The sequence below is a fragment of the Hippocampus zosterae genome, chromosome 11 (genome assembly GCF_025434085.1).
Source record: "Hippocampus zosterae strain Florida chromosome 11, ASM2543408v3, whole genome shotgun sequence".
Lineage (NCBI taxonomy): Eukaryota > Metazoa > Chordata > Actinopteri > Syngnathiformes > Syngnathidae > Hippocampus > Hippocampus zosterae.
In genome coordinates this window covers 12,946,150-12,967,596 of record NC_067461.1, presented here as the reverse complement: position 1 = coordinate 12,967,596, position 21,447 = coordinate 12,946,150, and the positions used below count along the sequence as shown (strand labels likewise).

The 21,447-nt window shown below is 39.5% G+C and overlaps 4 protein-coding genes across 6 annotated transcripts; 3 read left to right on the top strand and 1 right to left on the bottom strand.

The window, feature by feature from the left end:
- The first annotated feature begins 37 nt into the window (after positions 1 to 37).
- On the top strand, positions 38 to 2,018 carry mad2l1bp (MAD2L1 binding protein). The gene is made up of 3 exons (XM_052079643.1): positions 38 to 413; positions 986 to 1,242; positions 1,361 to 2,018. The coding sequence occupies exons 1-3, from the start codon at positions 161 to 163 to the stop codon at positions 1,877 to 1,879; spliced, it is 1,029 nt and encodes a 342-aa protein (XP_051935603.1). The 5' UTR covers positions 38 to 160; the 3' UTR covers positions 1,880 to 2,018.
- A 328-nt stretch (positions 2,019 to 2,346) lies between these two features.
- ephx5 (epoxide hydrolase 5) lies at positions 2,347 to 6,604 on the bottom strand. The gene is made up of 9 exons (XM_052079623.1): positions 6,356 to 6,604; positions 6,060 to 6,276; positions 5,783 to 5,963; positions 5,032 to 5,241; positions 4,835 to 4,964; positions 4,163 to 4,374; positions 3,330 to 3,438; positions 3,124 to 3,249; positions 2,347 to 3,042 (listed from the first exon to the last, which is right to left on the bottom strand). The coding sequence occupies exons 1-9, from the start codon at positions 6,376 to 6,378 to the stop codon at positions 2,844 to 2,846; spliced, it is 1,407 nt and encodes a 468-aa protein (XP_051935583.1). The 5' UTR covers positions 6,379 to 6,604; the 3' UTR covers positions 2,347 to 2,843.
- LOC127610001 (glycine N-acyltransferase-like protein 3) lies at positions 3,240 to 21,291 on the top strand. 3 transcript variants are annotated; one of them, XM_052079653.1, is made up of 7 exons: positions 10,272 to 10,333; positions 12,131 to 12,264; positions 12,361 to 12,468; positions 12,542 to 12,662; positions 12,857 to 12,989; positions 13,671 to 13,900; positions 20,717 to 21,291. In XM_052079653.1, exons 2-7 carry the CDS (start codon positions 12,190 to 12,192, stop codon positions 20,884 to 20,886), a joined length of 837 nt encoding a protein of 278 aa, XP_051935613.1. In that variant the 5' UTR covers positions 10,272 to 10,333; positions 12,131 to 12,189; the 3' UTR covers positions 20,887 to 21,291. The 3 variants fall into 3 exon arrangements, with proteins under 3 accessions (XP_051935615.1, XP_051935613.1, XP_051935614.1); XM_052079655.1 differs by lacking the exons at positions 10,272 to 10,333; positions 12,131 to 12,264; positions 12,361 to 12,468; ... (1 more) ...; positions 12,857 to 12,989; positions 13,671 to 13,900 and adding exons at positions 3,240 to 3,251; positions 18,536 to 18,666; positions 18,794 to 18,901; positions 18,972 to 19,089; positions 19,610 to 19,742 and having other exon boundaries at positions 20,487 to 21,291; XM_052079654.1 differs by lacking the exons at positions 10,272 to 10,333; positions 12,131 to 12,264; positions 12,361 to 12,468; ... (1 more) ...; positions 12,857 to 12,989; positions 13,671 to 13,900 and adding exons at positions 17,487 to 17,509; positions 18,536 to 18,666; positions 18,794 to 18,901; positions 18,972 to 19,089; positions 19,610 to 19,742 and having other exon boundaries at positions 20,487 to 21,291.
- Positions 6,665 to 9,762, top strand: cst3 (cystatin C (amyloid angiopathy and cerebral hemorrhage)). The gene is made up of 3 exons (XM_052079666.1): positions 6,665 to 6,959; positions 7,093 to 7,194; positions 9,330 to 9,762. The coding sequence occupies exons 1-3, from the start codon at positions 6,744 to 6,746 to the stop codon at positions 9,405 to 9,407; spliced, it is 396 nt and encodes a 131-aa protein (XP_051935626.1). The 5' UTR covers positions 6,665 to 6,743; the 3' UTR covers positions 9,408 to 9,762.
- Positions 21,292 to 21,447: the final 156 nt, after the last annotated feature.

Genomic DNA, 21,447 nt, shown 5'->3' with positions numbered 1-21,447 from the left:
CATCGTAGGTTCGTTCATGTGTCCCATGATCCCTTGCGATATTGGCACTGAGTCACTCGGCGGCGGCAACTTTCAAATCGACAGCACGGTATTCGCGTTTATCCCCCCCCCCCCAAAAAAAAACACGCATACAATTGCAAAACCTGAGCGCAACGGAATAATGAAGAATCCGTCCCCGTCTACAGAAAAACTTCAGGAAATGGAAGTGGCAATAGCGCCACGGTTTCTGAATGCTCCCGTCGATTCAAATTCACACGGATATTCGGAAGAATCTGTCGATGCGGCAGATGGTAAAACAGTAGTGGGTGAAAAGGAAGTCAAATGTTCTGAACGCGAATTGAGAGCAACCCACGATCAGATCAACAGCGCCGAAGAAAACGTTATCATCAGCGTCACATCCAGGAACTTCCTTGGTAAGAGCAGATTTTGTTGAAAAGAGTCTTACTTTGAATGTATTTTGGGACGATTGATCTATCTAGACTACAGCGTTTGCTGTCGTCTTTGTCTCATTTTAAATTGATCTTAATGTCGTTTCATTTTAAATTAATTTACCCTGGATATACACAGACACGGGTGGCACAAGTAACTTGCAATCTGTACTTTAGAAGTAGTGTACATACTTTTCGGGATTCCACAGCATAAACACCGATTCAATTCCAGTACTTAAGTAACGCAAAAAAGGCAGACTCTGAAAACCTCAAAAGTAAAGAATATAGATATATCGACATGAAAAAAGAAACTGTACCTTAAACAAGTATACAGTCTTTCCTTCCAAGCACGTCACCACCCATAATTGCCCAACTGTCTATTATAACAAATGAAATAAGTGTCGTATTTGTACTTTGTTACTTCCAGACACTGTTCAGAAATGAATGTTGTTTCCATCCTCCTCTGGAGAATATGGTTGTTGATTCACATCCAATTACCTCAGATATACTGTAGAAAATGGGTCCATTGTTCATGTATTTTATGCTTGCATTGACAGAAAACATGCAAGAACGAGACTGCTGCGTGACAGCTGGTAAACAACTATTCCACACAGCTGAGAGTGATGCAGAAATGGCGAGAAGGGCCAAGGAGGAGGGAATTGTCAACATTGTCTTCCCGGGAACTGTGACTCAGGAAGGCTGTTGCCGTTTTGTCAGCGAAATCCTAAAGTGTATTCTGTATCAGAGGCAACAACTGCCCATGACCTATGACCAACTAGTGTATTCGCAGAAGAAATGTCAAGACTCAAAAGTGGTGAATGTCCAATCCTACCGCACATTATGTAGATAAGAATCTCATCATAGCCGTGAAAAATATTTTTGTTCTGATTTTGTCCTCATACACTTCTTATATTTATTTGCTTACTTTTCAGGATGAAGATGTTGTTTGTCGAAGGCAGGTGAATTTGGCAGATGTAAATAGGCGTAAGTGTCAAGAGACGCTGCAGGACCTTGAGGAGGTGCTGCATCAGCTGGAGGTGCTGTTCTGCCTGAGCAAGGTTCCCCAAGTTCTGCTGCTTATGGGTGGCTCACTCATCCTCCCCAAAGAGATATACGAGATCAACCTGGAGGCGCTGGTATTGGCAAGTGGCGATAACTGCCTACGGGTGTCGTCATGTTTAAGACAACTCTTCCGCACACTTTTTGTAGCTGACCTTTTGTCCGATAGTAGACCAGGCCGTTTAATGCCCACCACAGTCTTGGCACTGGCACACAGGGACTGTGGGGTAGGTTGGTTTCATCCTAAACTCCAATTTAAAGTACCAACTTGTGTCAAAAAGCAAGTTATTGCTCTTTGTACTGACCTGTGCACTTTTGGGAACAAAAGCGCAGACAGCCATGAATATGTGTGGTTTCAAGCACCTACAGCCATCAAAGGCTTTCGAAACTGACTGCAAATGTGCTACTTTTTAAAATCATGGTTCAAATTAATTTAGAATATACAGTATTTTAACATTTTACCAGCATATTTTTAATGAAACACTGCAACATTTATTGGTATCAAAATTAAATTGATTCATGCAAGACAGATTCTTGATTTGATGTTGTGTTTAATAATGTGGCAAAAATACCAAGATTTACATGATGAGGATTTTGGGGGCCAGTGATCAATTGGCAAGATTGAATAAACCAATCAGATCACAAGATGGAGGCATATGTCTATTGAAATAACTTGTTTATATACTTGCGAAATGTTTACGATCAACAAAATGATTCAAGCATATTTGCCAATATTAACAATATTTGCCATACCTCAGGGAAGGAAATAAAGTGATTTTTCAATGTAAATGTTTGTTACCAAATGATCTAAGCATAATTTTAACAATGTTGCTGCTTTCAAAACATGCAATACATAAAATTACAATTGAATATTTTATTTAACCTTTTTGAAATAATTTGAGTAAATGGACTTTCCCCCAATTCAATTTTTTGCACCCACCTGTGTGTGTATGTATGGTTACTCTATGTGTGTGTGCGCGATATATAGCCACATATTCCCGGATTTGTTTATTATTGTTTAGAATGTTAATTTAGATGTTGTTGAAGCGGTTGTGAGCAGTTAATGTGGCCATATGCATATAATGCAAATTGTTTCGTGAATGTAAACAAAGTCAAATCAAATACTGTAGTATGATTCACTTGAAAAGTATGTTGAAATTGAGATTCAAGGAAATCAGTTTTCGTCCACTTGACCCTGCAGCGATTTTTAAATCTAGTCAAAATCTTTCCAGTTTTTAAAACTTAATTTTTGTAATTGTGTGACAATTAAGAATCATATGATGATTACAGACTTAGGAGCATTGTTTCGTGTGATGTTGTAGGATATGGGGAGCGCAGACTAACAAATGCATATGTTCAACGTTCCACTTTTCGAACAAACTGGATTAGATCACTGGCAAGCAGCTGAGGCTCCTCAAAGGCAGCAAAGTGACCACCTCGAGGCATCAGAGTGTATGAGACGATGTTATGAAACCTAATTTGGGCCCACATTTTAGGGCAGTGCATCAGCTCTCCAGGGAAGGCAGCCAGCCCAGTCGGCACAAATATTCTTGTTCTACAAATTACAACAAAGGATTATAGTCTTCACGTGACTCCAAAAATACCGGGCCTCAAGTGTGGTTATGAATCCACAAACCTTGAATCAATCCGTTTGTCAAGATTACTATTGAGGTTCTCTTTGTAGAAGCGCATGGAGGAGACGATGGAGCCTGTGGTCCAGTAGATCATCACATTTGTTAGGAGGTCGTCCAGGCTAAATTTCCTGTGCAAAGCAGCAACAGATGTGAACGATACCATAAATATTGCTGATAAATGGAAAAAAGATCAAATGTACTCTCTGACCTTTCCAGTCCACCGTCCTCCAAGTGTATGTTCTCCAGGTCAGTCCAGGTGGAGAATTTCTCCAGAATGTAAGCAGCCAAGCCTACAGGAGAGTCATTCACTCCACAGCCTGTTAAACCAATGGCAGCCATACATAAGCATGTCTCTCTGACATGCCCATTAAGAACAAAACCACCAAAGTGTAATGTGTGTTTATACATTACATATACTGTGTGTGTGTGTGTATATATATATATATAGAGAGAAAGAGGCAGGCAGGCAGGTTAGCATGTCCGCCTCACAGTGCAGGGATGCAGGGTTCGAATCCGGCCTTCCTATGTGGCATTTGCATGTTCTCCCCCGTGCCTGTGTGGGTTTTCTTCTGGAATTCTGGTTTCCTCCCACATGCATGGCAGGTTCATGGAACACTCGAAATTGTCCCTCGGTATGATTGTGAGCGTGAATGGTTGTTTGTCTATGTGTGCACTGCGATTGGCTGGCAACCCCACCTACTGCCCTAAGACGGCTGGGATAGACTCCAGCACGCCCCGTGACCTTTGTGAGGATAGATGGATCATAAAATGGTGTGTGTGCATATATATAGAGAGAGAGAGAGAGAGACAGAGCATTTATATTTTGTTTTGGTGACATTTTTTCTTGGATTATTAATTTAAAACCAGAGAATTTGGCAAAAAAATAAAATAATTAAATGTGAAACACTATCATAAAAGCACATCTAGCTGTAGTGTAAACAACACAACACCATTCAAATATTCTGTCAAATCTGCTGTAATTTAATAAGTATATTTGTTTACCCTCCTTTGCAGTATGTTTGTGTGTTTCTGCGTGCTTACCAATACTGTCTGGTTTGGTTGCCTGAATGTGCATGTAGCCCGTTTCCCTCAAGATGGTCCACACATTTTTTTCAAAGAATGGGAACAAGCGGCGGGCATCTTCCCGACTCAGACCAACCAAGAAGGGCAGATAAGGGCCGATCAGGAGGGACAGCAGCACTTTAAACCCTCTTCTTGACATAATCATGTTTAAGTGGAGACCTTTCACACACCTGTATGGCAGATTAAAAAAAAAAGATTAAGGAAAAAACAATGGGCCTCAATCACTAACAGTGCATATGCACACCTTTTTTTGCTTCAGTATGCACTTCTGACACACAAATCTGTGATTCATCAATGTATGTACTGGAATGTCTACATCCTCTGTGAAAAACCTCCTCAGACCTTGCAACGGCAGAAATAATGAGCAACTTCTGTGTGTGCAGAGTAACTAGTAACATTTTTATGCATTTATTAGTGAATGACGCCCAATGTCAAGCGAATGATCCTGCAATTGTTTTGCTTATTTGAGAAATTTGCAGCATCAGTGTCTATTGCACAATGAATGCAAGCATTGTTCCACACCGAAGCTCCAAATTGTTACTGTGGGAGTAAACTAACATGTGGGGACAATTCCAGCACTGTGCCACCATATTGTCCACTGCTGAAGCCTGTTTTTGCAAGCTGTCTTACTGAGGTTTCATCTGTGCCATATTTGTGGTGATGAGAGCGCCCCAGTCTCCTCCCTGCAGATAGAATTCCGAGAACCCTAAACGCTCCATCAGCTTCAGGAAAATTCTGGCAGCAGCAAGACTGTTGAAGCCTGCACAGAGGGAGATAGAGTACAAATGTAACGTGCCGTGAATCATCTTTCTACGATGGAGAAATACCTTGTTTATGAGGGGCTTCAGAGAAACCATATCCTGGTATAGATGGACATATGACCTCAAAGGCGAGATCAGTATGGCTCTCTGTGAGAAGTGGCAAGATCTTGTAGAATTCAAAGAAAGAGCCTGGCCAGCCATGGACAAGCATAAGCGGGACAACCTTTTGATTCTTTTGTTGAGATGGCCGCACATGGATAAAATGCACGTCTATTCCTGTTGGGGAGAAGAAAAGTTTGAGGAATAGCACTGGAGAAATTCATGCACATTTTTGGTGCCACATTGAAAATGATCAATACAATACAAAACATCCTTATTCATATTGCGTTTTCACAACAGCTGCAGCAGTAGAGTCATTAAAGTTAAAATATGGATTTTTGCAGATGTGTTATATGAACGTCAGAGAGGTTGAATAAAAGGACCAAGTTGCCCCACACACATTTCGACCACTGAGATAGTAACAAACACGCTGTGTCATCTCAGCAAGAAGTGGTGGAAACTTAAATGGTAGACCTTCTGTTACAGTATTAAACTACTTTGTAGGACATAGATCCTGCAAAATTATGATAACGAAATAATTATTAGCATAATGTCAGAATTACAACCGTGTTGATATTTTGTTGGATATTTTCAACATTACCATATTTTACAACCTTCTTATTTTCAGTTTATAACTTTTCTCATAATTTCCCTGTTTCTGTCCATCGCAGGGCCCAAATATTCCTTCCCATGTCGTCGCAGTACATCAGATGAATACCTTCGATTTTAGTTTTGAAGTGTTGGTACTTGTTCAGCACTGCCACTTGTTTTTTCCAGTCAAACTCGTGTCTCCAGTAGGAAGCGACTTGCTTGAGGTAAGTTGAATTGAATCCATACTCAAAGGCACTATCTTCGACAGGGTCAGTGTAGCGGGTCTTGTCAAGGCGCTCTTGAAGGACCTGAGGAATTGCCATTTCGCACATGATTTTTGCAGTCTAGGCCACATTTTTATATTTTAACAAATGTGAACACGTTAAGTCAACCAGCCAATTCACCTTGATTTCATCATCGGAGGTTTGCACCTCAAAAGAATATATGTTGTCGTCTTCTGATTGTGGTTTCTCGCCTGCTCCCCACCAACCTTCGCCGAGAGGAATAGTTTGGACCTTGGGACTTCTTCTGTGCTGCATGTACAGCAACGCAACGCCTGCTGCAACAGCGGTGCCGATCACAACCTGCTTGTGGAAAGCGTCCAAGCTCAGGAAGGAGTCTCTGCATCATGTAAGCACACGATTTGGTTGATTTCTCGTTGAATCAAATTAAACATGCTCTATTGTAGAAGTTTACTTACTTCAAAAAATGTACTCTTTGCATTTTGTTCGTAAATGTGAACGCCCACTAATGCGCATTGACTAAAAAGGGGAATTTCACAGAACTTCCACAGATTTTGTGAAATGTAAATGAATACCGAATACTAATATTGAGTATATTATTACTGAATGCAAGACGCTGAAAATGAACCGAATACGAATATCCGACGAAAACACCTCGACAAGTTTACTCCCGGAACACAACGTCAACAGCCGCCAGGCCAAAGAGCTCCGAGAGTGTGCATTAAACGATTTTGATTGGCCCCAAAATGAGCCAATCATATCGCGCGACTCAGTTGTGACGCATTTGTTTATAAAACCGAGAGGAAGACCGGCCGGGCCAAACTATATTTTGTAGCCTTGAGTGCGATGAAATACAGGAATATGATTTTGAAGGGAGTCTTCATTTTTCTAGGGGTCGTTTGCGCCGTAGGCCTCGGCAGACTTGTCGGGGGGCTAACGGATGTGGACGTCAATGAAGAAGGCGTGCAGAATGCCCTCAACTTCGCCATTTCCCAACATAATTTGAAAACGGAAGACCCTTTCCTCAGAGTAAAGACTGGCGTGGTCGGGGTTAAAAAACAGGTAAGTGACGATGTACAGATTACAGTATAGCAACAAATCAGCGTATATAAGATCGTTTGTCATTGGAATCTAAACGACAGTTTGGGGAAACAATATCAGCACAGTAAATCCATTTGTGTTTGTTTGTTTTCAGATTGTTTCTGGAATCAAGTACGTCATCACCGTCAACATGACCAAGACTAACTGCTTGAAGGACGCTCCAAATGAACAATGCGACCGCCGTGCCGATTTTCCGGTATGAATCGTCATTATTGGTTTTTATTTCTGCACAGCCTTGTTTTTGCTTCTGCACAGCCTGTGGAGTTGGATCACGCGGTATTGATTGTCAAATTTATTTTTACTTGTAAGATTCCTGGTTGCAATTAACCGTATACAGAGTGCTCCGACCTACGTGTTAAAAACAGTAACATATCCACAATGCCATGCTGCCTACTATACTGGCAGTTAATTTGGCCTTTCTTTGCAACCCTTGTTACTGTAAATATTTTGATTAGCTTACGCAACTAGGAGTTTTAAGTGGACTTTGATGCTATGTAGCAATGTAAAAGAACACTGGGACTGACAGACAGGCAAGGGTGCATTTGATTGGAGATTTGGATTCAAATGTCAGATGCAAATGAACTTGCCATTTTCTCATCAATCGACTCCAGGGGTAGGGGACTAAGGGGATGGCTATCTCCGGCCTTTTTTTAGATCTCTCTACTTCAACACGCCTGATTCAAATGATCAGTTCATCAGAAAGTTCTGTAGAGGCCGGAAACGATCATGAACAATTAAACCAGGTGCGTTAGAGTAAGGAGGCATCTAAAATAGGCAGAATATGTCTCTCGCGTTCCCTACCCCTTATCTACTACATTCAAGTGTATCTCAGGGGACAGCACTTTACAACATGTTCTACAAATGAGAGGCAAACGTTTTTACTTGGTTTTGTTTTTTAATTGTCTCTCCAGGCTATTGTTCCATGCAAAATTTACATGTAAAACAAGTGATCAAACAGCAATCATCCGCTGGCTAAATACTGTCAGATAGATTACTCAGTTTGCAGTCAAATTCAGCAAAGGTCCCATGTGATGTCTTTTAAAGGTCATGCAAATAATAATCTTGGTGAAAGAGGAATCCTTTCTACCCATCTCCTCGGAAAACTTGTTAGGGCCAACAGTCGAAACTGAACGTAATCATTGACCACAATCAAAATGACATGGAAAGTTTAGCTTTTTCAATCTTTTCTCTCTGAGTCCGATTATAGTGGCAACTCGATTCAGACGGTGATTTCAATCCGTGACCAAACCTTTAACTCAATGTACCGGTACTTGTTTTTCAATCAACTTTTTCCTTATTGAAATTGATGTTAGTGTCATTAATAGGTTCCAGCACCAAAAAAAAGTTGCTACTGTTTCATAAAACCATTGTAGACATTATGCAATGTTTTTCAGTGTGTAATTACCATAGAAATTTTATAAAAAGTTTCATGACACATAAAAACTTGCATAACTTATTACCATACTTAAACGTTAAGCACCTCTGAAGACGCCATAGTTTCGCATGGCTGACCGTTGCACAGGGACATGGCTCAAAGATCTAGTTTGTTCACTTAATTTTTCCGGGAGGTAATAATCATTGTGTTTCTGCTGGGGTGAGCCTATCTAAAAGACAAAATATGATCTTGACAACTACCATTTTATGTTGTTGTCATTGGTCATGACTGCATTTATGAAAATCCGACTGAACCCACATTTTAAAATCATTAACATTAGCAGTGCTATTCCATGGATTTTAGTGCCATGCAACAGCTTCATTTGAAATTGGAAAATTAATCACATTTGTTTAGTTTTCAATTATTGTGCTTAAGTGTTTATGCTCCTTTATAATAAGTGCTACTTTTATGTCTAATTTGATTTTATATGGAACAGGGGTGGGCGATCCCAGTCATGGAGGGCCCGCTGTCCTGCATGTTTTCCATCTCTCCCAGTTGCAACTCCCCTGATTCTAATGATCAGATCATCAGCAAGCTCTGCTGAAGCCTGATCTTGAACTTGTTGATTTGAATCAGGTGTGTTGCAACCGGGAGAGTTGGAAAACATGGAGGATACCCCCCCCCCCCCCCCCCACACACACACACATAAAAAAAAACCTCAGTTAGGTATGCTTAACTTGCATTCAATTTTGAAAGGGTATCATGTCACATGGTACAGTGTGTTTCCTTTTTCTCTCTGTTGCAGTTCATAATCAGGACATGAACCGTTCTGTCTCCCTCTGTTGGTCATTATTTGCTTTATGTTCCTCTGGAGGGTTTTAAATTCTTTGTGTTTTACATACCTGCCCAACAAATCTGATTCTGTATTTGATATGGATTCTGACCTCTTTTCTCAGCCTTACCTGTGCACATTTTCTGTGTGGAGCCGCCCATGGCTGAGCGACATGCAGCTGCTAGAGCCAAGGGACTGCTAGAAAATGAGCCACGTGGGAAAACATCAGTATACTCTATTACTTTTAAACGCTTATTAGTGTTCTGAATCATAGGAAAAATGATATACTAAGTCAACTATTTACAGAGCATGCAAATAATGACTGTAGCAGAAGAAATGGTCAAAGTATCACAATTTTATGTTGGGTTGTATCATTTCCCTTTTTTTTTTAGCATTTTAGTGAAACTACACATAGATGTGCACTCTTTTTTTGCTTTTAATTAAAATTATTTTAATGAAACAAACTTGCTACACATATGTGCACTCTTGCTAATTTGCCTTTTATAAGCAATGTGTTGTGTTTTAATATGAAATTAAAGTCCTGAACATTTCACAAACGAATCCCGTGTGAGTCACTCATATCGGGCTAGATTTGCCAATAGGAGTCAGTATTTCAGATGTGTTTCGGTTGAATCAGAAGGTTGATATCATTGGAAAGCTTGCTAAACATTGAAACTGACAACGTATGGCTAACTATTTTTTTTATCTGCTTATCCTCCCTCACAAGAGTCATGGGGGACACACCCGATGTCTGCACGTGTGCATGAATTATTCCAAAGATAACATGTTGAGTCCAAAATGTAATTATTTTTATTGTCGGACTAGAAAGTAAAAATGAATGCCGCAAACTCACGCCAAAAAAAAACTTTCATAACCATGTGAAAAGTTCTCTTTCTTGCGAGAGATCTAAATGTATATTTTTCATTTAGATAATGCTGAATCAGGTCCAAATCTTGTTTTTTTCGCACAAGCAAACCTTATGGGCTGCATTTACCACCATCATTTTGCCACGTTGTAGGGAGCTTTTATTTTGAAATTATGTTTAAATTGGGCTGCTTTTGATCTCCGAGCGCACATTTTTTTCCGGTGTCTCATTTGTCGGCAAAGTAGACAGACTTCTTTTGAGAGGTGAGTTGAGGCCGCTGAAATTTGAGTAAAACTGTCATTTTCTTAATTAGGATTTTGCACCGTTGTATGAGGGTGTGAGGCTGATAAAACTGTAGACGACCCAGACGTCACATAATTAACGTAAAGATCGGTTATCTCCTTTTTCATGTGCAGCATTTCAGATAACTAATTGCGGTGAGAGGGTTCTGGAATTACCGGTTATGATAACTCCGCAAAACCACTGGGGGGAAAAAAGTTGTGTTTTCTCTGCAAAAAAAATCTCGTTGCTCCTTTTTTCTACAAATAAAACTTTGGCGTTACTCTTGAAACAAAATAGACACACATACGCACACAAACGCGCACACAACATCCTCATTTGTATTGTACATTTATGGTCGTACACGAAGTTAGTTACAGCAAGTTACTCTTTTTTGTTTTTAACCCTAACCCTAAACTCAGTTGTTTTGTTCATTGTTACGTAATTAATGAATGCATGGGGGGGGGTAGATCCCAATTGGGGCGTTTTGATAGATCCCAATTGGGGCGCACGGTGGTCGTGCACGGTGGTCGTGCCCCCCCCCCCCCCCCCCCCCGCCTCCTCACTGTGCAGAGGCTATTGGTTTGATTCTGGCCCTCTTCCTGTGTGGAATATGCATGTTCTCCCTTTTGGCTGTTTGGGTTTCCTCCAAGTCCTACGGTTTCCTCCCAGATTCCAAAAACATGTATGGCAAGTCAAGTCAAGTCAACAGTATTTGTAGAGCACTTTCAAACAGCCATCACTGCGTACAAAGTGCTGTACATGGAGCGATTTAACATGCACAATAAACAGTAATACAAATCGGTAATAAAGGCGGTAGAAAGCACCAAGCAGTAAAATCAAGAACAAATCTAAGTCATGCTGAGTCGAACGCCAAAGAATACAAGTGAGTTTTGAGGAGGGCTTTGAAGATGGGCAGCGAGGAGGCTTGCCGAATGTTTAGTAGGAGGTCATTCCAGAGAGAGGGACCAGCAACAGAAAAGGCTCGATCCCCTCTGAGCCTCAGTTTAGTTCTTGGTACTTCTAACATGGCAGGTTAATTAATCACTGTAAATGCATACCTGTCAACTCATACGGTGTAGCCATAGTTTTTTTGTGGTGAATCTTACGTATATGGCCGTATCGCACAAATCATACGGATTCTGAAAATTTACGGGTTTTTTTCTTCCCCTAACAGGTAGTTCCGTTTGCTTTTGCCCAGAATGGTGCTAGTCTACTCGAATGCTTTCATTTCCGGTAACTTTGCAAAAAAGTAACGCAGGATTACAACTCTGAACACAGTAATGCTACTAAGTAGAATGATGATAAGAGATTAACCAGACATTGTATTAAGGAGATCTACAATAAATATCATAGAAAATTTCGTGGGTTGTTTTCTGCCGTTATTTTGACATATAAAATGCTTTGGTATGTTAAGGATTTTTTACTCTTTATGAGGATTTTGTTGGCAGTTTATACAGGTTGGCGCTCCGAAAAGTTGACAGGTATGTAAATGGTGAGTGCAAACGTTTCTTTGTCTATGTGTGCCCTGTGATTGGTGTACCCCGTCTACTGCCAAAATCAACCAGCTGCAGCATGTGTGTGACCTGCGTAAGGATAAGCGCTGAGGACAAGGGATGGATGTTATAGGTCCCACTTATCGATGGAGATAATGTTTTGTGTGTGGTGTGCTGTGTTGGTCATCTCAAGTACACCAGATACTCCAAGAGCAGTAAGCAGGGGTGAGGTGGCCCTTGGGAATTCAGGGAAAATATGTTCATTTTCCCAAACGGTATTTCCAGGCCGGTCCCGTGCATCACAAAGCTTGTCGAACACACGACATTGGAATCAAGCAACCAAAATGAAGGTCCTCCAAAAAGATGAGCAAATGGCTGCTGAGAGTGTTCTGCTGAAACACCTGCCCGAGAGTTTTCCGGTAAACCTGCAAACATGTTAATCTTCTCATGAAACCTTTTAATCTCTCATTGAATTGTTCTTGTTTTTGTAAATTTCTTCTTTACTGTCTTTGTAGGTCTATGGATACTTGCGTGCAAGTAACAGAAACAAACAAGCTAACGTACAAATCGTTGTTGATATGTGGCCTGATTTTAAGGTCATCATTTGTCGCCCTGACCCAGAAGTGAGTTTGTAAATCAATGTCGAATTTTGGGAGTTTTCTTTTTCCATCGTAACATTTTGTGTTAATTTCACAGAACAAACCAGCCTCGGACTGGACAAAAAATGTCTGCTTCTACTGCCTAGATGAGCAGATTTTGAGGAAAATGTTATTAGAAGAGGATGTAATCGACTGGAGTGCTGATTTTACATTTGAATGTAAATCCACAGAATTTGGAGAGAATAACAGAAACTGGCACCTCATATTTTTGTGAAAATATATTGATATTAAATAGCCAGTACAATATCATCTACTACACACATATATTACGCGACGGTGCATGAATCCATTTGAATGAATTTCATATTATTTTGCCATGGAATGAAAATGATTCTATGCATTTTCTTTGAAGACTTTGATCATTCTCACACCGACGTGCTCAAAGAGGTTTCGACGCTAAGACAAGTCAGCCACACCTGTCTGCTTTCTGCATATCAACTATACTTGCCAGATAGTAGCCATTTGGTCACACCGGCATTCAACAGGTTGGTAGTTGTTAATATAAGATGAGAAAATATGTCAGTCACATCGTTTCTCATTGCCCACGAGTCTTCAAATAAGCTGCCAAAGAAGATTAGTCAGCCCCAAGTGTAAATGCTTTTAAATCCAGGTTAAAAACATTGCTTTTTTTCCTCGTACCTACTACGATGAAGGTCGTTTAAAGCATTTTTAAAATCAATTTCACTCTATGTTCTTCCAGTCATCTCGGTCATCTACTTTTTATATAGCTTCTCTTTTAAATCGGTTTAGCTCTTTTCTTTGTAAATGCTATTAAAGTTTGTACTTTTAAGTATGAGAAGCACGTTGAGTTACTGTGTGTATGAAATATGCTTCAAAAATAAAGCTGCCTTGCCTAGTAAAAGAGTATCAAATATGCCTGAATACAAAAGCGTTGTCCTCTTCAGGTTAATCTATAGATGGTCAGCCATACAGAAAAGGAAGCAATACAGGTGTTCCCGTAAAGGGACTTTTGATGTCACAACATCGTAAAGCCATGTTCAAATAATATTCTTTCGAATGAAAACTGTGTCGAAAACTGAAACCAAAATACAAAAACAAAAGGCCGTCGATTATTTTTACTTTGAACCCTGCATGAATGCATAATTTCAATGTTGTACAGGAACATTAACGTTTTATTCATGCATCTTATTTATTTATTTTTACAGTGATATCCAATCAAGGATCTCATCTCTCGATCTTTCCCATGCTCACATGGTGAGTCAAACCTGGAAGTTTGAAGGGGATGAATTGAGCTACAAGAAAATTGTAAGACAGATCAGCAACTACCCTTCCTACTGCATCACCGATCACCAGGGTCAGCCTGTATCATGGCTGCTTCTACATGAAAACCTGGCATTGGGCATGTTGTATACTGTGCCTGAGCACAGACGAAAAGGTTACGCCACAGTCCTTGTCTACACCATGGTGCAAAAACTCCTCGCTGAGAGCTTCCCAGTGCACTGCTATATAAGGGAAGGCAACATGCCCTCATTTAAGATGTTTAAAAAAATGGGCTTTATTGACGTTCCCTCTTACAAAGCGTTATGGTTTAAATTTGCCACATGATTTTGAGAAGTGGCCTCTGTTTTATCTGACAGGCAAAACTTGTATCACAGCTAAGTAAACCACTTTCCGAGTGCATCGCAAACCTGCGACTTTTCCATGATTTATTTCTGTATGACTGCTTTTTGCGGTGGTGGGAGCTTGATCACCTGCTCGTCAATTAGATTTGCATTTATGCGGGGTTGATAAATGTTGATGTTGATCAATGTTAAAATGGCTTAACTGTCTGTCTATAAAATATTGATTCAGTCTCGTGGCTCGCTGAATGTGAATGGCAATGACAACTGACAAAGTGATTTGCAATCATTGATAAGACAGTGATGTTTTCATGCAATGCTGAGTGTGATGCAGTTGAAAATGTTGGTGCACTTAGTTTAAGTGCTGGCGCAAACAAGAAAAATAGTTAAATCAATCTTTGTCTGTAGTTTATATCAGTGTCTCGCGGTTTTATTCACGTTTCACTACTCTTGCCAAATTTCTAGCTACTTCTTTTTAATCATTACTTTGTGTGTTCAACCTTCCAGGATGGATTAACTAATGTCACTTGATCCAAATTGATGGCTTGCTTAGCTAGAATGTCTGCATTCTCATTACCTTCCATCAATATGTGTGCAGGAACCCAAATAAAAACCACACTTGATCTCCTATTTTGAATTCTATTCAAATTGTGATGTAGTTTGTTCAATCCGGGGGCTAAATTCTATTTCTCCAGTACCTAAATACCTCTCTGTTTGGAACATCGCAGGTGTGCATCGGAGACTCTGCCAATTTTAGGGACTGGAAAAATACAACACAATCTGCCACAGAACACAGGAACATGATGAGAAAAATAAATAAATACAAGCTCAATCCAAAGTAGTGTTTGTATTTTGGCAAACGTTGTGTGTGATTTTGCAATACATGTTAATTGTTTTAGAAATTGTGCAACAAAAATCACTGTTGGAGTGTAAGCACTCAGAAAAAAAACTAAGCACAAATAATAAACCAAATCACACTGACAGTAAATGTATATAGTTCTAAGCATTTACCACCAGATGACTGATAGTAAATGCAAAACATATGCATTTACTTTACTTTTAGTGTCATCTGACATTTGTTTGTTTTTGTTACTTTTAGAAGATCTACATCACAGATGTCAAACTCGAGGCCCAGGGGCCAGATCCGGCCCACCAGATCAATTTATGTGGCCCGCGAAAGCAAATCATATGTGTCAACTTGCTAAAGTCTGTACCGAAATGTCAGATTGTCATGTGTCATAAATAACATTGACATTTTGCAATAATATTATTCCCCAGTTTACACTCACTTGAACAATAATTGAACAAACTATTATAATTGACTTGACTGGTTTCAAAACTAGTAATCTATTAATTTGTTGTGTACAAGTAATAATTTTGTGGTTTTCTGTCTGAACGGCCCTCCGAGGGAAGACGCAACTCCAAATTGGCCCACGACTAAAATGAGTTTGACACACCTGGTCAACATGATATCAAGTACTCTGCTTTCCACTATATTATTTCCACTTACACCCCAATGTTATGCAGATTAAACTCAGTCTGTTTTTGTCATCAAACTGCACTGTAAAAGAGCCAACGTGGTTAGTTGGCTTGTTTACTCAAACCCCACACCGAACGTCACAAAACAAATAACACACGAAAATACATTCACCAAACAAAATCCTCACTAGCCAACAAAGCTCTCACATACTGTGCGCGCACGCGTGTTTTTTTTTTTTGTTTGTTTGTTTTTTACAAGTCAAATATCTCGGAGGCTTTACAGTTTTAAATTGACATTTGTTATCTAAATTTATTTTACGAGTAGGGAAAGTTCAGTGTGGTTCAAACCTTGTCTTTTCAAACAAGTAAAACTTGTGGGTTGGATTCAGCACCATAAATCTTGCTCCACAGTGAGCTTTTATTTTGAAAACGGTATTTTATTGATTTACCGCACATCATATCCTCTCTCTCCCCCCCCCCCTCTCTCTCTCTCTCTCTCTCTCTCTCTCTCTCTCTCTCTCTCCTTCGTCATAGTGATGGGAATTCCGGCTCCTTTTAGAGAGCCGGCCCTTTTGGTTCGGCTCCCTAAAAAGAGCCCGCTCTTTCGGCTCCCAAATAGCTCCTCAGTTTTTTTGTTGCCTAAATTAATTTAACACCAAAAATAACGTAATGTTATGTGTAAAATGAAGTACTAATGCAAAAAATTGACATTATATCAAATATTAATATTAAATATAAACTATATGGCTTTATTTATATTCTTCTAAACATACTCAACATGGAGTGCTACAAAAATAAAAACAAAGTACAAAGACCCATCTCAAAACAAGGTCGTCAAAAAGTTCCAATCTCTGAATGTGTATATTTATAAGCTTTTAACTATTTACAGTAAAACAACATAAGTAAGCTTTGAATAACCACACAACAAATTATAAATTCATTCATTCATTCATCTTCCAAGCCGCTTGATCCTCACTAGGGTCGCGGGGGGTGCTGGAGCCTATCCCAGCTGTCTTCGGGCAGTAGGCGGGGGACAAATTAACATTTGTAAAACAAAAAGAAAAAAAGCAGCATCCAGGTAAAGGTATTAGCTTGTCTTTAGCGAAGATTGGCATGAAGAAAAACCAAGTGCCTCAGCTTTGAGGGGTTGATCCTCTTTCTCCTGTTAATATTTGCCCTGTTTTGGAGAAGATTCTCTCTGAGGGGACAGATGATGCGACAACACACGGCCAACACAAAATGGATGAAAATCCCTTGCAATCATTTTACCCAGTTCCTCATCAATTGTGTTCTGTTTTGCTGGTTTTATAGCTTTTTGCATAAAGTGGCTCATAGAGCTCTGGGTTGTACATCTAGGCAGTTGTGACATTGCAGCAGCAGCAACAGTTGCAGACACTAGCACCTTCATTAATAGCTGGTTCCCTTGCTTGTCTTTTCTCTTCAAATTGTACTGATGGGTGGATATTTCTGATGTGCCTGTGCAGGTTATTTGTGGAGCCCGATCTATGGGATATTTTAACCTTGCACAGTCTACACGCTGCCTTTGAACTGTCAATTAAATTGAAATGAGTCCATATTTCACTGCGTTTCCTATCCATTTTCTCACCTTTCCACTTTCCACCGTGTTGTTTTTTTTCACTAACTAGCTCTCTCGTCTCCTCGTCTGTCTTGTTCGCGTGCTGCTCAGTGTGCTGCTGTGTGTGTCTCTTCTCGAACCACTCCCCCTTCTCTAAACTGCAGCGCGTGTGTGTGTGTGTGTGTGTGTGTGTGTGCGTGCGTGTGTGTGTGTGTGTGTGTGTGTGTGTGCGTGCGTGTGCGCGTGCACGTAACCCTCCCCTTCCGTCTCCCAATGTTAAACTCCCATCGTTCACTTCAAAGAGCCGGCTCTCGTAGCCGGCTCGTTCGCGAACGACACATCACGACTTCGTCAGTACTTCTTATGAGAGGTGAGTTGAGGCCGCTGCAATCCGAGTTAAACTCTGCCGGTTTTTTTTTTTTGTAAGATTTTGCAACGTTGCATAAGGGAGTGGTGCTGATTCAACTGTCGATGACCGAGACGTCACATAATTAACTTATAAACGTCGGTTCTTTGAGATTGTTTTCCTTTTCGTTTATCAAGCGTTTCGAACGGTGAATGTAATGCCCTTAGATGTTCTCGAATTCCCATTTCCAATATGCCACAGCAAAACCACTACGACAAACTAGATTGCCTTAACTCCAGAAAAGTATGAGCATATTATTCAAGCAAAGTACAACTGGGAGAAACCGATTTCGAAATCTGCATTGTTGACTGCTTTACACCCCCAAAGTATCCTGTCGTGTATCGCACAGCACGCCCATGGTCACGCCAGGACTTTGGTCACCTCTTTTTTTTTTCTTGACGCCCAACCCACAAGTGTTTTTTAATCTGCTGAGTATACGGGCAATCTTCTTCTTCTCGAGTCATCAATTTCCATCTTTCCCTGTTCTCTGCATCCTCTATTCTGACTCCACGGGCAATATACTGTGTGTGTGTGTATACTGTATATTTTTCTTACAGTAACTCATTGAACACATTATTTAGTTAATTAAATAAAAAATAAATTGAGTTGAATGATTGATTGTTTTTATACCTTTTGAGATGTTAAAATTCAATTGTGTACCCAGCTTTATTTTCTGTCTCTTTGTGTAGCTTGTTTTAAATTCTCACGTCAGCAGGCTTACAAGTACATGTTTGTGATTTTCCACAGGAGTTGGGTAATAACCTGGATCTATACGAGCATCCTCATCCAGCTCAATTGAGAAAAAAACACATGACCAAATGTTTCTATTGCTGTGTCTCTTCTTCTTGATATTGATAAAAGATAACCTTTAAATTTAAATGTTATATTTTAGCTGTTAAACCAAACTTCGAGATGACACGGAAGGGGAATGAGTTAAAAATGGTGAATTGTTAATTATGAATCAAATATTGACGTTTGATCTCGTTTAAGGAGGGAAGAGCAGTGAAAAGCACTGAACATACGACATTGGAAACAAGCAACCAAAAATGAAGGTCCTCCAAAAAGATGAGCACATGGCTGCTGAGAGTGTTCTGCTGAAACACTCACCCAAGAGTTTTCTGGTGAACCTGCAAAAATTTTGTCTTGAAACCTTTTAATCATTCATTCAAGAAACTCAATGTTTCGTGTTTGCGTGCGTGCGTGTGTGTGCGCGCGTAAACCACTGCTGCTCCTTTACTGCCTTTGTAGGTCTGTGGATACTTGCATGCAAGTAACAGAAACAAACAAGCTAACGTACAATTCATTGTTGATACGTGGCCCGATTTTAAGGTCATCATTTGCCGCCCTGACCCAGAAGTGAGTTTGTAAATCAATTTTGAATTTTGGGGGTTTTCTTTGGTCCACCTTAACCTTTTGTATTTCGTAGAACAAACAAGCCTCAGACGGGACAAAAAAGGTCATGTTCTACTGCCTGGATGAGAAAACTTTGAGGGACATGTTATTAGAAGAGGATACAGTTGACTGGAGCTCTCATTTTGTAATGGGTAATTTCACAAAATTTGTGGTGAACATACACTACCTCTTTGAAACTGGCATCCCACATTTAGATTTAAAAAATAGTATTGAGTCGCCCATCCACTGTTAAAAAATGGGAGAACTCAGAAGTTTAAGGCTTCAAACCTAGGTATAAATTTAAGTTAGGCAATTCAACAAAAATATTGTTTCGCTCATGTGAAAAATTAGCTTTCCCACATTTTCAACAAAGAAATTACGGAAATAATTGTCCCTTGTATTTTGGAGCAAACAAATTACTTGTGCTAAATATTTATCATTTATTTCCATAAATGTTAATAAATTTGATTTTAAAATGGTTTCAACTTAGCTGTTTTAGACACTATCAGTAACACATCTATTCTGTAGGGTGGTCTAGATATCAAGTCATGTACAACTTTATTGTCAAAAACGTTGTATGTATATAAGTGCATGTAAAGTAGATTTGAATTGATCTCATAGTATTATGCCATGTTGGTGGAATGAAAATGATTATATGCAATTTCATTGCAGCCTATGATAGTTCCCACGCCTCCATGCTCAAAGAGGTTTTCACGCAGAGACAAGTCAGCCACAAACATAGGGCTTGTGCACATCTTCTCTATTTGCCAGATAGTAGCCATCTGGTCACACCAGCATTCGACAGGTGAGCAATTTTTAATGGTTAAATGATTTTAAAGATTAGAAAATATGTAAATCTCAAAGATAATTTGTTCTCGCCCTTGATCTTAAATCATGAAAACATGACGAACCAATCACCAGCATTAAAAATGGATAAAGAGAATGACAGCTGTTAAAATGCCCAAATTTAACTGCAATTTTGAAAATAACATTGTGTCGTATACCCTGTACAATTTAATTAAAAAAACAATAAAATCCTGGGGGAAAACGCGACAAAAAGATGGTTGTATCACTGTGCATTCCCTAAAACTAATATTTTGAATGCACCGTTTGATGTGTTATTTTACAACAGTACTGGGTCAATTTGGCTGTCTGAGTTTGTCAGTGTGACACATCTTGATTTGACAAAATTTGACAATTTCTGCCTATTCAAAGAAGAGCAAAATATGCCCTCTTCAGGTTAACCGAAAGATGTTTTTGGCTAGACTGAAAAGGAAAACAATATTTCCTTTTTTTTTTCTCGAATACTTGTAATGTTGAGGTATCATGATTTGAACACTTGTTGCATTTGTTTGATCTGCCGCAGGAAATATTTTCAAGAAACCTTCAATGGTATTACTGGGTGGGACTAATACTCCATATAAATCTGTGTAGAAAACCGTGAAAATGAAATATAAGGCTGTGAATTATTTATCTTTGACCCATGTGTGTATGCATAATAATGTCAGTCAGTTTTTGATTAATTTATTACGAGTTTTTTTTTTTACAGTGATATCAAATCAAGGATCTCATCTCTCGATCTTTCCCATGCTCATCTGTTGAATCAAACCTGGAAGTTTGGAGGGGATGAATTTGGCTACAAGAAAATTGTAAGACAGATCAACAACTTTCCTTCATACTGCGTCACCGATCATCAGGGTCATCCTGTATCATGGCTGCTTTTGCATGAAAACCTGGCGATGGGCATGTTGTATACTGTGCCTGAATACAGACGAAAAGGTTACGCCACAGTCCTTGTCCACACCATGGCCCAAAGGCTCCTCGCTGAGGGCTACCCAGTGTTCTGCTATGTAGAGGAAGGCAACCTGTTCCCATTTAAGCTGTTTAAAAGCTTGGGCTTTATTGACGTTCCCTCTTACAGAGCGATATGGAATGTATTGAACACCTAATTTTAAGAAGCAGTCTACATATGATCAGATAAACAAAACTTGTATCACAGCTCAGTAAGTCACTCGCCTTTCACAAAACAAACCAGCAGCTTTTATGTGATTTATTTCTGGTCGATGGCTTTGTGTTGTGGTGTGTGCTTAATCGACTGCTTGATTATTTGATTTGAAAAGGATTACATTCCGTGAACAATTAACCTTATTCTATTAATCTGACCGCTTACGTTGCAATTGACACTTTTACCGTTTAGCCGGAGACAATATAAAGGAAATCAAATAACGACATAAGCTCTTGATATGAAGAAATTCTTGCCATTACATTTAGGCAAGGTTAGGTAATTGTTCTTCTTGAACACTGTTAAAATGCCTGAACTGTTTAATTTTTGTATATAAAATATTTATCCAGTCTCACTGAATGTGAAGGATAGTGACAGCATACAAAGGCACAAAATTTCATGGAGATTTGCATAAATTGAAAAGACTTAATAGCCCCCCTCCCCCGATGTTCTGTGTTTAGTGTATTTTAAGGTTGTACAGTATTTGTATCCTTAGTGATTTTCGTGA

Excerpts from the sequence above, each read along its gene's own strand:
- mad2l1bp (XM_052079643.1), top strand. The coding sequence starts at position 161 with ATGAAGAATCCGTCCCCGTCTACAGAAAAACTTCAGGAAATGGAAGTG. Across the intron at positions 414-985 it reads CACATCCAGGAACTTCCTTG|AAAACATGCAAGAACGAGAC; the intron begins GTAAGAGCAGAT and ends TTGCATTGACAG. Across the intron at positions 1,243-1,360 it reads AATGTCAAGACTCAAAAGTG|GATGAAGATGTTGTTTGTCG; the intron begins GTGAATGTCCAA and ends CTTACTTTTCAG.
- ephx5 (XM_052079623.1), bottom strand. The coding sequence starts at position 6,378 with ATGCAAAGAGTACATTTTTTGAA. Across the intron at positions 5,242-5,782 it reads CTTCAAAACTAAAATCGAAG|GAATAGACGTGCATTTTATC; the intron begins GTATTCATCTGA and ends TCTCCCCAACAG. Across the intron at positions 4,965-5,031 it reads TGAAGCCCCTCATAAACAAG|GCTTCAACAGTCTTGCTGCT; the intron begins GTATTTCTCCAT and ends CCCTCTGTGCAG.
- cst3 (XM_052079666.1), top strand. The coding sequence starts at position 6,744 with ATGAAATACAGGAATATGATTTTGAAGGGAGTCTTCATTTTTCTAGGG. Across the intron at positions 6,960-7,092 it reads TGGTCGGGGTTAAAAAACAG|ATTGTTTCTGGAATCAAGTA; the intron begins GTAAGTGACGAT and ends GTTTGTTTTCAG. Across the intron at positions 7,195-9,329 it reads ACCGCCGTGCCGATTTTCCG|CCTTACCTGTGCACATTTTC; the intron begins GTATGAATCGTC and ends CTCTTTTCTCAG.
- LOC127610001 (XM_052079653.1), top strand. The coding sequence starts at position 12,190 with ATGAAGGTCCTCCAAAAAGATGAGCAAATGGCTGCTGAGAGTGTTCTG. Across the intron at positions 12,469-12,541 it reads TTTGTCGCCCTGACCCAGAA|AACAAACCAGCCTCGGACTG; the intron begins GTGAGTTTGTAA and ends TTAATTTCACAG. Across the intron at positions 12,663-12,856 it reads TGCTGATTTTACATTTGAAT|ACTTTGATCATTCTCACACC; the intron begins GTAAATCCACAG and ends TTTTCTTTGAAG.